The 16,010-nt window shown below is 35.6% G+C and overlaps 1 protein-coding gene across 4 annotated transcripts; it reads right to left on the reverse strand.

Annotated features, from left to right (window-relative positions):
- Positions 1-1,331: 1,331 nt before the first annotated feature.
- On the reverse strand, positions 1,332-13,734 carry LOC122313281 (protein TIC 40, chloroplastic-like). 4 transcript variants are annotated; one of them, XM_043128134.1, is made up of 14 exons: positions 13,455-13,734; positions 13,125-13,233; positions 12,892-12,949; positions 12,765-12,782; positions 9,849-10,107; positions 8,244-8,341; positions 8,063-8,162; positions 5,664-5,736; positions 4,902-4,942; positions 4,386-4,431; positions 3,961-4,058; positions 2,058-2,161; positions 1,940-1,987; positions 1,332-1,786 (listed from the first exon to the last, which is right to left on the reverse strand). In XM_043128134.1, the coding sequence occupies exons 1-14, from the start codon at positions 13,627-13,629 to the stop codon at positions 1,727-1,729; spliced, it is 1,287 nt and encodes a 428-aa protein (XP_042984068.1). In that variant the 5' UTR covers positions 13,630-13,734; the 3' UTR covers positions 1,332-1,726. The 4 variants fall into 4 exon arrangements, with proteins under 4 accessions (XP_042984068.1, XP_042984069.1, XP_042984066.1 ...); XM_043128135.1 differs by having other exon boundaries at positions 8,063-8,159; positions 13,455-13,733; XM_043128132.1 differs by having other exon boundaries at positions 8,244-8,350; positions 13,455-13,733.
- Positions 13,735-16,010: the final 2,276 nt, after the last annotated feature.

Raw genomic sequence — 16,010 nt, forward strand, 5'->3', positions numbered from 1 at the left:
AAATAATAATAATTTTAATAAATTAAATTTTAATATTAATTTTAAATTTTTATGTCAACTTAACTCAACGGCCAATCAAAATTAATTTGATTTCTTTTAAATTAAAAAATATATATTTGATATCATATGGGATCCAAATAAACATCTTAAAATTTATGCTTCTATTGAACAATGAATTAATTCATTAATTAGAAGATCCTTTTGAACAATTTAAGTCCTACTTAATTCAACACACTCTATTTATCTTCCTTATAAATTATATGATTCAAATATTTTTTATAATTATAAAATCTATTTTTCAATAATGTAGAAATTCAAAAGAAAATTTTCACCTTTTTTTAAAAATAAAAAATAAAAAATAAAAATACACCATATAATTGGGAGAAAGAAAGGGCAAAATGAATGCGCCTATTCGAAAAGGACAGGTGATGGAAACCGACTAGAAGACGCAACTGCTGATTATTGGAGAATAGGACAGCACAACTCCCCCAAAACCCCAAACACAACACCCCACTAATTTGTATAATAATTTGTTATTTTATTTTTTCTATAATAAATATATTGTATATAGATGATAAATAAAATAATTTTATTATTTTAATAAAAATAAAAAATAAAAAATAATTTCAAAATATATAAATTGTATAATTTAAAATGATGAAGATGAGTAAATTCCACAGATATCAGATGTAAACAAACTTACAAAAAAAATCAAATAAATTTCGATCCTTCTGGATCATCAGAATATGCGGATTCATTTCTTAGTAACACTCTTCACAAGTCTAATCAATTTCTACTTTATCGTCTTTTGATTTAATTTGTTTTGTTTTAATTTTTTTTATTTTTAAGAACAAATGAGAACATGAACCATTTTAATTATGGACTAAAAGGAATGCTGTTTTGTTGATGTGTGCCTCTCATTGCCTTCTCTCCAAATGACATATACTAAGCCATAATTGAAAATTCCGACACATTCCATTTATTTTCGTGTGCTTGGGTAAGACTTGTTTTCAGAAGGATTAAGCCATAATTGAAATTCATGCTCCTCAAGAGGATCTAAGTATGATGATAAGTATGTCTGAAATGGATCCGAAATGGCCAATTCCGAGGAAAATTATTTGTACAAGTTCCGCACAAGCCCTTTGAAAACAGTGAGACCCATTCCAAAGAAATCATTTTTTGTTGTTGTGATGATGTCCCTTTTTTTTATCAAGAGACTTAGCACGAAACTTGTATATTGCATTACTCATAACAAAACTTGGTTTCGTGTGTGTGTGTGTGTGTGTGTGTGAGAGAGAGAGAGAGAGAGAGAGAGAGAGGCCAACCCCAAGTGCAGTACAATAAGGATACCATCAAGAGACATGAAGCTATGAGTGCAATTATATTCTTTTAAGTGCAACAACGAGAAAAATTAACTATCTGTCAAAACATCGCAGAAAAGCCATTACGAAAACTTGTACATTGGAAGGAAAAATAAGAAAAAAGAAAACTTGTACATATTCTTAATCATGGGCTGAGGTGAGGGAACTCTCAGGTCAACTCAGTCTATGAGGACTGGCCGTCACAGTTTTGAGCAGGAGATGAAGCATCTCAGTTTGCAGCCATGAGCAATAGTGCATGTTCAGTAATGGAAGCTTTGGATTTTGTTCTTACCGCATTACTCATCAAGGACAGATTATGAACATGTTTATTCCAGTAAATAGCAACTCAGGATGAATGAACAAAATCAAGGTGGACCTGACATGCCGGGGAAGAGTTGCGATATTTTATTGAAAAGATCCATGACCTAGAATCAAAAAGGAAAAAACAATGTGATACATATAAGTTTATTATTAGTTGTAAGAAATAAAGACAAATCCTGGACCGAGAAAAATATATTCAGCATAAAGTTCAGCTAACAAAGGACATTATAAATCATGTAGAGAAAGGTTGGCCATACCTCCTTGTCATTTTGATATTTCGCAATGCTAAGTGGGTTTTGTGAACACTGGAAAAGCAATGTAATGTTAAGATATTTGGTATTAGAGCATAAATAAGTGCTTCAGAGTAGGACATACATCCATGATTGCTGCTTGAATTCTTGGGTTTTGAAATGCCAATCTAAGTTCAGGGTCGCCCATAATTTTTGCAAGAGTTTCTTCAGGTGAAAGCCCAATTTGATCTGCCAAATGTAAAATAAAGCCAAATCATATTAATCCAGATTAGCCTATCCATATCCAGTACTGTAGCCATGTTTTAACAATATAGATCTATATACTATGTTGTAATTCTACATTGAACAGTCAAAATCCATAAAAAGTTGGCATATCAGGACCTTGTTAGCTAACAGATAGATCCATGGGGATCACAATCATGTTATCATAAGTGAAAAATGGGATCAGATTTGATCGAGCTTAGATCCATCAATAGGGCTACTCAGAGTTGCACCAGATACAACCATCTAGATTATGTAAAAAAACATTCAATAGCCTATCAGCTAAGGGAGAACACAAACGTCAGCAATCATACTCATAATTTAGTCATTCTTGTCATTAGTCTCAAATGCATTCGGATTCCCAAGATATCAATCTCTTGTTACATTGTGAAACAGCTAGAGTCTTGTGGGTTGAAGTGTTCAGCCGAGTTGAGTTATCTTTCGTAATGCCGGCCACGGTGATTGAGCTACTGGCTAGTTGGACACTCCCGAGAGGTGTCCCTCAAGTCAAGGCGTTGTGGAAGATGATCCTGATCTGCATTATGTGGTGTATTTGGCAAGAGTGTAATGATCGGACCTTCGAAAACAAGGAGCGGTCACTAGAGGAACTTCATTCATTGTTTTTCCATACTTTATTTCTATGGGCCATAGCTTTAGATTTTAATGGCCTAAATTTTCATGAATTTCTTGTTTCTACCACCTCGACCTAGATAGGTCTTACCTCTTGTATACCATCTTGTGTACTTGGGCTAATGTTTATCTCTATTAATAAACTTCATTTACTTATCAAAAAAAAAAAATATTAGCAATATAATTTTAAATGATACAAACAGATCATTTCAGGATTGAACACAGTGGAATTTAATCATTCTTGTCATTAGTCTCAAATGCCTTTGGATTCCCAAGATATCATCCATATGATTGTAAATGATACATGCGGTTCATTTCAGGATTAAACACAGTGGGAATAGAAGCTAAATTGCACACTTTAAAATAAGAATGAAAAGACAAAATAACCCAAGTAAAGTGGATATAAGGACAGAGGTTTGCAACTTTGAGGGGAAAAATCTAAGTAATTAAATACTAATAGATCTCAAATGGAAATTTCCGTCATTTATGTAGTCAACAAAGAACACCACAGAATGTGTGTTCTGTGGGTATAGCATGGGTCATGCCAGGAAGGGTGATGGAACTACTAGCTAGCTGGAGAGGAATCACGGGGACACCGCATATTGCAGCCGTGTGGAAGATGACTCCTCTATGTATTCTTTGGTGTATTTGGAGTGAAAGAAACGATAAACTTTTTGAGGATCATGAACGCTCTTTGGAAGGGTTTAGGAGGTTTTTTTGGAAGACTTCATTTTTGTGGGCCATCGCTCTAGAGTTGAATGGTCTCCGCTTCCATAATTTCCTTGAATCAGTCTCTAGTTCCTAAATAGGTGTATTCACATGTATACTTCCAGTGTACCTGGGCTATGCCTATCTTTACATCAATAAAATATCTTATTACTTACCAAAACAAAGAACACCGAAAGATTTGACATATTCTGCATGGAACTGAACAATCCATTGCTAGGTTCAGGTACATTATCAATTACAGCAAAAAAAAAAAAAAAAAAAAAAGGAGCCAGAGGATAAAAACTCAATAATAGAACCACTATTTGACTCAAATTTGCTCTAAATTTAAAATGAACAGGGCATCCATGATTACCCAAATGTATGGAACATTGAAAAATAAAGCAGAGAGTAGTTCAATTCAAACCTACCAAACTGCTGCTTAACCTCAGGGCTGTTAAGATTGAAATCTTTAAAAGAATCCATCAATCCCTTGTCCCACTCGCCGTTTTCACCCATCATGTTGTTTCTGTTAACAGTACCAAGAATGAAAAAGAATTTAAGAACCATCACAAATTGGCCAAGATTTTAGGTTATCAGATTCTAACAAAAAAACAGAGATCTGCAGCCTGTGGGGACAAAAGGGGAAAACTCAACAATAAATCAGCAATAAATATAACAAAATCACAATTTTAATTACTAAGGCATATTTCATACACAACAGTAGTATAGATACTACAGCATGTCGAGAGCGCTTCTTCAGAAAATCAATGCATATCTGAGCAGCAGTCTCACAACAAGATAAAAAGTATACAAGGTTAAAAAAAATTAGAAATTAAAAAAAAAAATGTCTTACATCATCTCCTCAAGTTGTTGCCGGTATTGTGGATTTTGTAGCATCCCTATTGCACAAAATGCACAGGAGTTGTCAATAATTAATGACTCGGAAAAAATTTGCATAAAACAACTAGACTCGTGAGCTCTTGATTGGACTGCAACAAAATTATTTCAAGCCCACGCTATGTAAAGCATGCAAATAATACATTCCACCAAAAAGAAAATGGAAATGTACAAAAAGAGATCAGATATTCAATGACACAAGGATGATAATGATGCGGAAACACTTGAACAAAGATATAGACATCAGTTATGCCAACAAATTCAGGCTCTAATCTTTTATTGCCACAACCAATTTCTAAGATGCTAAACTTGGAAATCCTTTTATGTATATCCTAATTATTTATATATGTTATTCCAGAATCACTTCATGCCACTTTCACAAAAGGAAAAGGAGGGGGAAGGGGTGGAGAAAGGTAAGAAAGTGACACTATTGATTTATTTATTCCTGCTTGGGAATATCTAATATACTTACATTTGAAGGTTTCAGGATTCCTCAACTCCTCAGGTAAATGACTGCAGATAATATAAAGAGAATCAAGTCCTGTAAGTTCAAAAACCAATAATACGGGTAGATGATAGAGCCATAGCATAAAATGTTACTAACTTCCACGTAAGAAAATTATTTATTCTAACAATTCTAACTTTTGTCAAGAGAGGTTTAGTCAAACCAATGTGATAACAATGAAACAAGATCAATGACATATTTCGTGCAAAGAGAAAGAATTAGATGAAAAGAATAAATAAGATGTCCCAGAAGGGATGGGAAACCCAACTATTTCGCATTCAATGCATTGCGGTATTAAGCCAGCACACCTTGGCATAGTAGTAAGTAAAGCATATGACCATGGTACACTGCCAGAGAGCCGGCCATCTCAAATAACTAGAAGGTTGAAAAGGTACATATTTGCAGTTTGCACCTTAGGACTGTAGCAAGCATGCCATTCGGATAACCATTACAAACCCAAGTCCACGAAAACTACAAACATTATAATACTTGTGAAATATAAATGTAGCCTAGTTATTCCCCCTATATCTATGCTAAATAGTACAAATTATTTAGTATATACAAGAAGAAGAAATGATTAACATATACAATGGGACACAATCCTAATGCATAGAAAATATACAAAAAGCTACGCCCAACAAAGATGAAAAGTAGCAGCAACGATGTAAGATAAATAAATATAATAATTGGAAAGCATAAAATGTTAAATTGACAAAGAACCCATATTACGGATAGACAATCTTTTGCACTGTTGGATCTTCCATCATTTTCTCCAAAGCTTCCACCGATAAGATAGGTTTTCCTATACAAATATAAACAAGAAATGTTTAGCATGTCTGACTAAATCTTAAGAAACACCAAAATTGAGAGTAATGTGGCAAAGATGTGTGGTCCAGGACAACATTGGGTCTGACAGGCAATGAGACATGCATTCACAGCATTAATTTGGCTACAGCAAGAAAACATACAAACAAACATGTGCCCTTGCAGATCACACATCTGTTAACACACATCAAATCACCACGAAAAGCAATAGCATGTGGATACATTTCCATAAGTAATGGGAAAAACTCGTTAGTGTGCAACCTAGTAGTCAAAGGGCAGGCTTGGGATAAACTGCAGAACCCAATATCTTGGACTTGAATCCACACTCTTGAATTATATAATACACGATTTTGATAGGTGTGGTTGCATATCTGGGGTTAACTCTCCAGTGATGGTCCAAAGGGACCTACTTTGTTCAGGTTCCACATCACCCAAAAAAATGTAACGGGAAAAAGGACAACTACTTGAAATGATCATAGACAATGAACAATCTATTTTCACGCTTTTCTCATTGAGATTTCTTTCCCAGTGGAAAGTTTTGTGCTTAATAAGTGGAGCTAAAGAATGTCTCCTGTTGCTCTATTTCTTGTCTTTTTTGACTACTTATTTCTATTACTTAAAATTGTCAACAACCACAACCTCTGTGTCCTACATTTCTATTTTTTTTTTTTTTGATAAAAAATTACCTCAAAGCACGAAAGAGGGATTGGACTCGAGAATATGCAACGCATATGAACTTTGGATGGCATAAGGCAAAATGAGACAAGAAAAGGCTAGCAAAGTTCAAGCCCAATCTGGGAGAGAGATGATAATAAGGGCCCTCTTGGGACATTGCAATCCTAATAACAACACCAACATGCACTTGAAAAAGCGTAAGCGAACAACCAATTCTATTGCCAGTATACAATTTGGAAGTGCCATCCCTATCCATTTTTTATGGCCAAATAGCTAACAGAGCTTGAATTGGCTGTTTATCCTAATAGTATTAAATGAAAAACTTGAAATTACCAAAAGATCTCCACAATGTCTGGATTTCAAAATCCTATAAACATGATCCTTTTATTTGCAAGTCTCACTGCCTGAATTAATATATTTGCTGCCGCAAAAAAGGTGATGGCTGTGATGCCTTTGTGAGAGTGTCGATGAAAGCAATGATGATTAAATGGTGCTAGTACAGCACATCCAGTTCTTGGTAGTAACTAGTAAGTACTTGCAAAATAGCCATAGTTGTGACATGGTGATAATGATGGCAACATGGTGGGGTGGCAATAAAGCTATTTGTAGTAGCAGTGATAAGAGCCAAGAATAAATATGGTGGCTGCAATGGTTGTGGCATTGGCAGCATGCTGCTATTGGTGGTTGACGAAGGTGAGATATATGACAAGTGTGATTTGTAAAATTTCATAAATGATTTTTTTTATATATAATTAATCACTTCATAAATAAAAATTTTTGATAAGTAACTTCATAAATAAAATTTTAACCGAGAATATCCTTTAAAATCCCCAATTGTAATAAATCCGGATTGTCAAAATCCCAGCTTTTGCTAACACAAAGGAAGGCAAATGGCATTCAGAAATCACATGTTGCACCAATGGAATTGAAATCAAAATAGAAAAGCCACTGGAAACTCATCTAATGGTTCAAGAGATGCCAAAACTGTCTACCGATTAAAACGAGGAGAGAGAGAGAGAGAGAGAGAGAGAGAGATGCCAAACAGTCAAATATTTGAACCATGAATGTGAAGATTAATTTTCAAGATAAAATGATGCATAATTTTTCAGGTTCCTATATATTGGGTTGTTACACATTTTCAATCGCCACCAAGTATCTCAAATCAAATGGTGCTTCTAATAACTCCAATGCTTAAGATATTACATTCTAAAACTAATAGAAATACTTTCAAATATAATAATACTATGCAGCACAACTTGTGAGCAAATTTCTTATTGAACTCTTAACAAATTGAATCGATTCCTTGATGATGGCTTGGGCAATTCCTGACGCGAGATACTTTAATCTAGAGCAACCATCCATCAGGACAAGAGAGGGCTCTTGAACTAAGAATGTAGTTTATAGAAGCTGATGAACTCATCTACACTTTGTTTTTTTCGATAAGTACGAACTCATCTACATATTATAAGTAAAACAGGGGCTGGATATAGATTTAAGAAATTACACTTGTTATCAGATGTTAACCGAAACCAAATAATAAACCAAGGAGACAAAGCATATGATAAGGAACTGAAAATGGTTGGGTTGCCATCAAAGTGGTAATAATGACAATACAAATGTTTACTTACGAGAAGATGGGGAGCCCTCAGAACCAGGAGAGGTACCAGTAGATTTCAACCATTGGGAACCATCCATGGGCTTCGAAGCAGCTCCATTTTCTGAAACCTTCTGACATGCTCATATAGTTAAACTTAAAACGTAATTCAAACCACCACAGCCTTGTCCAAAAGCTCAACAGAAAAAACTTACCATCTCAGCAGTCTGAGTGTCCTTGGATGAACTTGTTCCAGTAACATCTGTAAAGCTTTCATAAGGACTTTTTTGCTCAGCTTCTTCAGGAGAAACATCTACAAAAGCTGTCGGGACAAGTTACATTATAATTCTAATAGGGCAAACTTAAAGAAAGCTTGTAAGTATCCAAACATACAGCAAATTGACATGTCTTGATTGAAATGCACTCTGTGTGTATGTGAGTCTGAAAAAAATTATGTTCTTTCTCAAAGGAAAGACATGCACAAGGCATTGACAAGGATGTCTTCATGTGCCTCTATAAGGCATAGACTATATCATGTCTATAGAGAGGGAAAGTAAAAAAATATATATATTTGCCATCCATTAAAAAAGAAGCAGCAGAAGAGTAACCTGTGCCAGTGGTGAAGGAAACAAGCGACCAAGATTTGGAGAATATATGGAAAAGCTCAAGATCCATTCCACATTCAAAGTCGAACTATTAAAACACTGACCACATACATATGTAAAACATATTTTGCAGTTGTTGTTGCTATTAATTATATTGTCTGACAACATATCACTTATGTTGTCGTGGATTCTACTGTATAAAAGAAAATAAGGTCTGACAGACTCCATAATAATCAATTAGGATATCTTGAACACAAGCAATCACCATCTGTTTTGGAAACCTTGTGATTGGTATAGAACGAGAAATTCATCTTGGGAGTTACTGTTATACCTTAACTGAAACTAGAGCATGGTTTCTTTCAATCAACAAGAGAGCACAGCCAGAGGTGGCAAAAGGTAAAATTTTTTATTTTTTATTTTATAAGTAAAAAGAAATATATTAGAACAGGGAAAGGGCAAGCAAAAGGTAAAATTCGAAATATAAGTTGTATAGTTTCATTATAAATCTCAACTCTGCTGTACTAGTGAGCTGACAATGGCTCAGCATACTCCAAGCAGTTTTAAAAGCGTTTTTTTTTTTTTTTTTTTGCTGGGCACTGATACAAACGGCAGGTATATTTGTTTTCTCATCTATTATCTCAAATAGCCCCAGTATGTGTATGGGATTTCAGACTTAAGGAGCTCATCCTGTTATTTCAGCAAGCATAGAACTACCACTATTTACAACAATTTTTCAAATTCTGAAATCAGATAGGACATCAGTCACTACAAAAGCACGGCTCAACATTTTGATGTTTGAAGATGTTCAATGAGTTAAAGTACCAAATATAGATTTAGAGGATTTTTTAACATCTTCCTAAGAGTAAGACACATTTTATAGATCTGTAAGAAATTCTAAATTATGGAGGAATCTACTCAAAATATTTCAAATATAAAAATTTTACTCAGTAATTTCCTTATAAACATTTTTTTAATCAGAAAATAAGATTGAAAATAGGCGAAGCCAAGTACACAGGAGATAAAAAAATTTCAATTTAAACATAAAGGTAGAATAAAATAAAGAAGAATTATATATCTAACAGAACCAACATCTTAAAAAGGCTTGCACAAATTATATTTAACCTATAAGAGATACATGCCCCATGTTGTGAAAATCATGAAGCAGAAATACATTCTTTTATGGAATTGGAAATTATGGCTAATAACTTTATTTACCAAGTTTCTTTGATTCCTCTTTCACTTCTGTTTCCTCTTTGACAACAGTCGCTGGTGCAGCATCTACATTCGTTGCAGGCACATCTACTGTAACAGCAGGTTTAGATGTGGCTGGAGTAGGTGAGGTTGAAAACCCTGGCGTCGAAGGCATAGGAAATGGAAACGGTGATCCCGATGAAAAAGATGCATTGTTGAATTGGTTATTTTGAGAATTCATCTGTCCCATCAATGTCTTGAAAGCTTGTTGCATTGCATATTTCTAAAAGAATAAGCATATATTTTATAAAGATTAGGCAATATGTGGAAAGAGTGCAGGTGGAATTCTGTAACTGCCATCAAATATCTGAAGCTACGTTGCCAGAAGAAGAGATGATACAATGGTACAAAAAGCTCACAACTAATAGAAATAGACACAAGAAAACAAGATACCTGATATCTGCTAAATTTGTGATATATAATAACTATAAATGCACTGTGGGCAAGCATTTTTTGTAAAGGTCAAAATCTAATCGCAACTGTAGGGTTGAAGTCCATATCCAAGTGTAATGGTGCTAGGGTTTGCAAGACATTGTAATCCTCATATAGCTGATATTAAATCCAATCTCCTGCAGATGTATGCATAAGTACCACATGCGCACACGCATGCAGACCACACCATCACAAAACCTCCCCCTCTCCAAAACACCATAAGATGAACAAGGTCAAGATTTACTTGCTACTTGTGTGCACATGTGTGAATTGGGAATATTGAAGTACATGATTCAGGTGCTAAGGTCCAGGTGTTGAAGTCCTAATTCATAATCTAATGTGCTAGCAATTTCTTTTTCTTGCTACATGGTTTCAAGATAGTCAGCAAATGTATACATATATGTGTTTGTTCCACAATGAATCAAACATTCTGCGTTGGCATTATTTTTGTTTTCATTCTAGACTGGACAATGGCTCCGCCATGTTGACTCTGTATCATTCTTAGCTGAAACAGTAACTCTACATTAATACGCTAAATAATTTATTCAGTAAAAAGTTCGGCATAGAGTATAGAGGAGCTTGGCATGGTAAAAGAATGTTCCAATGGATATCCATTGCAGTGGACCCGTTTGCACACCATTTTTATAATGTCGGAGATATGTCAAAGATTGATTATTCGCATGCTTACCTAAAAGAAGATTGAGAAAGGGGTGTACTGCATATTGTTCATCGAGAAAGGGGTGTACTGCATATTGTTCTTCAATAACAAGTCATTAAGGTCTCTCAAAGCAGAGAATGATACGTATCAGGCAAGATATCTTTTACATTCAGTTTGACTTATCAGTCAAGGCTTCAATATCAAATCCCATTTCGGCAATACACCACGGCTTAAGACATACCAAATATAAAAATGGATTGTAATAGCTGGTATTGTAACAAGTTGACATCACATTAGACTTACGTTTGACTTTCTATAAGTATTGATGTGACATAGGTTTTTTTTTTTTTTAAGTAAAAATCTTATTCATCGAATGCAATAGGCAAAGCCCATGTACACAGGAAGTATACAAAAGAAACACCTAAATACATTGATGTGACATAGTTTTACAAGAATTTTGTAGCAATTAATGCTCATGGTTTATTGATGCTACTCTTTTTTGAGGTGTGATGACATGCCAACCCCAGATGATGCCTACAATAACCATGTTTCATGCCACATCTTCCTATTCTCTGTAGTAAAATCAGATAAAAACATTAACACAAGCCACCACCTATCATCATCCAAACCCAAATAAAAAACAAAAAACAGATTAATTTGGTTGCTGAGTTACTGTCTGTAGTAAAATCAGCTCCAATTTCTTTTCTCAACTGTTTTGGGCCTTAAAAAATACTCATCTTATTACCCTATCACTAAACCTGAACCCAATATATTTTTCAGTGTTTCCATATGCATCCTTAGTTTTTCTTAAAAAAAAAGAGGCATCATTAAGAAAGTAGGTCAACATCCCTACCATAAACCCATCACATGTTTATCCTTGACATTTATTTCCATTCTATAACTCATCAAAGCAACCAAAAAATCTAAGTCCCCACCAAAGGCTCAACATTTTCCAAACATGTGATTAAGAGTATCCAGTATATGTTTGCAGAATAAAAAAATAAAATGAATATAAGAAACATTTTTAAAAACATTGCTTTTACTAAAAAAAAAATAAGGGAAAACATTTATGAATAATTAGCAACCGATGTAGATCTGTCTCCCAGAAATATTAGCACAATTTTTGGGTTTTTTTATAAGTACAATGATAATATTCACGAGCAAAACATGCTAACAAGTATGAAGGGAGTAGACATCAGTAAAACATACGTAGAAAGAATACAAAGATCAGAGAATCCCAAACAAGCAAAGCAGAAAACAACAAAAATTTTAAAAGGGTGGGAAACGGAGCACTGATTGGTGATCAGGTGCAATCAATTTATGCCTTTTGAGATCTAAATTCCAATTTAGGGGGATTTGACAATGTAACTGTTCTCCACCCTAAATTCTAATGTCTTAGTTTTCCATTTTAAATAATATCCTACCATTTCCATATTCTACAGCCATAATTGACACAAGATTATGCGAGTGATCCTGCAAATACATCCTCTAAGTCAGCCCAAAATAAAGGTTATAAGGCAGTTTTTATTCTCAAATTTGAGAGTTCCATTTTATGCTTTCTTGAAATGATACAAACTTCCCTAAAAACTATGAAACAACTATATAGAGAAAATAATGATAATAGAACAGTAATGAAACAATAAGCATTCCCTAAAATGGCCCCTTCGATGACAGATGGTTTCCTTCAAATGTCATGCTCATGACAGCAAAACCATTTAAGTGCCGACCTACCTGAAAAATAAAATTCAAAAAAGAAGGAGGCTCATACCTTAGAGGAGAGAAACACTCACCTTTAAGTACGTAGCAACCTGTCATTTAGTAAGATTTTTAGAATGTGCAGTAAAGGAAAAGTGGAAAACCATATCGATAAAAGGCTAAGATATTTAATTAAAAAGGGGCTACAGTTCTAGTTCGCACCCATGAAAACAGTGCCGAGAGACCAACACCAACTCCGATCCAAAACAGAGGCGACCCCCTAGAACACAGTATAAGATCAAAAAAGATATGAAAATCATAAGCAGGGAAAACAGATCAAAAAACTAGATGAACGCCTGCAACGTTGAGATATAAATACAAGTATACGTTAAATTCAGTTGAGGATAGTAAAAAGTAGGGAAAAATAAAGAAAATGAGGTGCACAGTATAATTACACATATGACGACGAGGGCGGTGCTGATGGCTGCGGATTAACGCCAACAGAAGATGTTTCTTGATTTCTCGAAGAAGAAATGCTTGCAAAAGGTCTCACTTCGACCCTCTCTGACATTGTATCAATACCATAAGCACATCAGTAATACCATTACGAGAGAGAGAGAGAGATAGAGGAACTTCTGCTAAGAAGGAAACTTTGAAGCATACACGAACTCAGAATAGTAAATAAATAATTTAATCGAAATAGGGGACGTTAAGTATCAGTTCGGGGCCAGCAAGTACGCAACAGAAAGAAAAGAGATGAACTTTGTAAGTAATTTGTGCAGTACCCTCTGTTGCACGGGCTCGCCATGTAAGCCGAGGGTGGCGGTGCAGACACTTCACAGTCCCACTCCCAGACGGGAAGACACGGGTAAGAGTACGAAATCGGAGTCCGACACTACGCTGAAATTTCGGATACGGCGGCGGCGCTGTCGACGCCGTCAGAAACTGTGTCGACATCATCGTCGAGCAACCTCGATTTAATTTCTTAATAAATCGAAGGTTTGAATAAATTCCAATTGAGAGGGAGTAGTGAATAAGGGTTTTCTTCCGAGTTCTTTCCTTTTTTCATTTTTATTTTTGTTTTTGTTTTTTCTTATTTTGGGCTTTCGTTTCGGCTCATCCTATCCATCAAAAGGATTGTTTTGGGCCCATTTTTTCCCCCTTTTTTTTTCCGATGAAACATGAATGTAAGATCCAGAAGGAAAAAAACAATACACACATCTTCGAACGGGATACTGTGAATCTCATATTTACATCATTCAATAAGAAGTGGACACCTATACTCTTTAAAATAATTACGATAAAAACAAGTGTAGTTGATCTCATACGAAGCTCTCTCCTCGCCTTTTCCTCAGTCCGTCTTTCTTCTCAAGCCTCCCTCCCCCCCTCTCTCTGTGGCTCAAGCCCGAGGCCACGAAGCTTTCAATCTCCTCCCTCCTCTCTCTTTCTCTCTCCCTTGACTCTCTCCCTCTCCTTATACACCAGGACCCATTACAAGTGTTAAAGTCACCGCAATTTTGGAGATAGCAAATGATATTCCCCAGGTTTTCTATTGTCATACTTCACTCACTTTTCCTTGATTTTCATTCTACTGCCGTGAAACTCACAGTCGAGAAAATTGGCTATTGGGAGTGATGATGGGGATGATGATGATGCTACCTGGAGTGATGGTTGATTTATTACTCTCAATACGTGCATGGTTGGGTCCATGATAAACAACTCACTTGTAGCGCGCTTTGAGTTCACAAAGTCGCCCAACGCTGTGTTATATATGTGTGAATAATCTTAGTTTCACTTCGTAATTAATTGTCGGAATTCTTTGTATCTTACTTTGATCACTTAATTGATTCGTTGTTAAATCTACTTTTTATACAATTAGATGAATTTTCAAGGTCGAGCACAATGTATTGTTCATATTTGAGGCAGTAATTTACGCATAATGCCTAGAAATATGATGATTTTAATGGGTTTTGTTCTTCCGTTTGCTTCTCATTGCCATCTTCGGCAGAACTGCTACATACAGTCGTCCCATACAGTCACTGCGGAATCGTGACGTCATCGGCTGCTATTTTAATTTAAAAAACAAAACAAAATAAAAGCAAAAACAGAGTGAAAAATAAAACCGAGCTGATTCCCGCTTCTTGGTGCTCTGTTCTGCAACCTCATCTTCTTGCTTGCATAAGTTTCGTGGCTTCGTGGTGCTCTGGCCATAGGTAGTCTTCGATCTCACAAAAACTTCGTAGTTCTCTAGTCCAAAGCTTGCAAGTGGTCTTCGATATCATAGAAACTTCGTGGCGTCGTAGTGCGCTAGTTTGAAGCTTGGGTCTTCATGCTCACAAAAGCTTTGTGGTGTCATTTTCTACTCGAGCTCGTACTCGGCACCGAGATCTTCAAGTCTTGAAGTGGATCTGTGTGGGTATTTTCATGGGTCATAGATCTTTGTGTGGATCATCTTCAAGAGGCTGTAAGAGGCCGTAAGATCTTCGTGGGGGTAAAGCTCTTTTCTTTACTAGCTTATGTTCCATGAATTTGTAGAATGCCATCGCAAAGCTCTAGTTCCTCTATCGAGGCCTCCCTCAGTTCTATTATGGACGGCTCAATTATCGCCGCTGTTGGTTGTGGAAGTTTTAAAGAAGCTGAGCAAAGCGAGTGCTCTTGCATTGTATTTCTTCCGTTGGGCTTAGAAGCAAAAACGGTTTAAGTACAGTACAGAAAGCTACAATGCTTTGATTGAGGCTCTAGGCAAGATCAAACAGTCAAGTTGATATGGGATTTGGTGAGTGACATGAAACATAAAGGGTTATTGAGTAGATACATTCGCATTGATTGCACGGAGATATGCAAGAGCGAGGAAGGCTAAGGAAGCCATAGAGGGGTTTCAAAAGATGGAGAAGTTTGGATTGAAGTTGGAAGTGTCAGACTATAGTAGATTGATCGATACTCTAACCAAGTTAAGAATTGTAGAAAAAGCCCAAGAGCTGTTTGATAAAACGAAGAAGAGAAAGTTCATGCCGGATGTTAGACATGGGTATTCGGCCTCCTGCACAAATGTTTTGGTAATCAGAAACAAGCTCTTCTTGATGGAGGAAAGAAGGATATTGTTCTTATTGCTGCCCTTAAATGAAGAAAGATTAAAATAATAATATAAAAATAATGAATTTCTTCAGGGTTGTTGGTTGCTGAACTCTTGATAGTTTATCATGTTCTTGTTGCTAAGTAGATGAGGACGATGGTTTTATTATATTAAAGACGAAGAAATAAACAAGGCTAAATCAAATCATGTATGTGGTCAAAACGGTGCGTATAGCATTTAAGCAAACCGTTTGCAACAGGCGACTGTA

Source organism: Carya illinoinensis, chromosome 6 (genome assembly GCF_018687715.1).
Source record: "Carya illinoinensis cultivar Pawnee chromosome 6, C.illinoinensisPawnee_v1, whole genome shotgun sequence".
In the NCBI taxonomy this organism is placed as follows: Eukaryota; Viridiplantae; Streptophyta; class Magnoliopsida; order Fagales; family Juglandaceae; genus Carya; species Carya illinoinensis.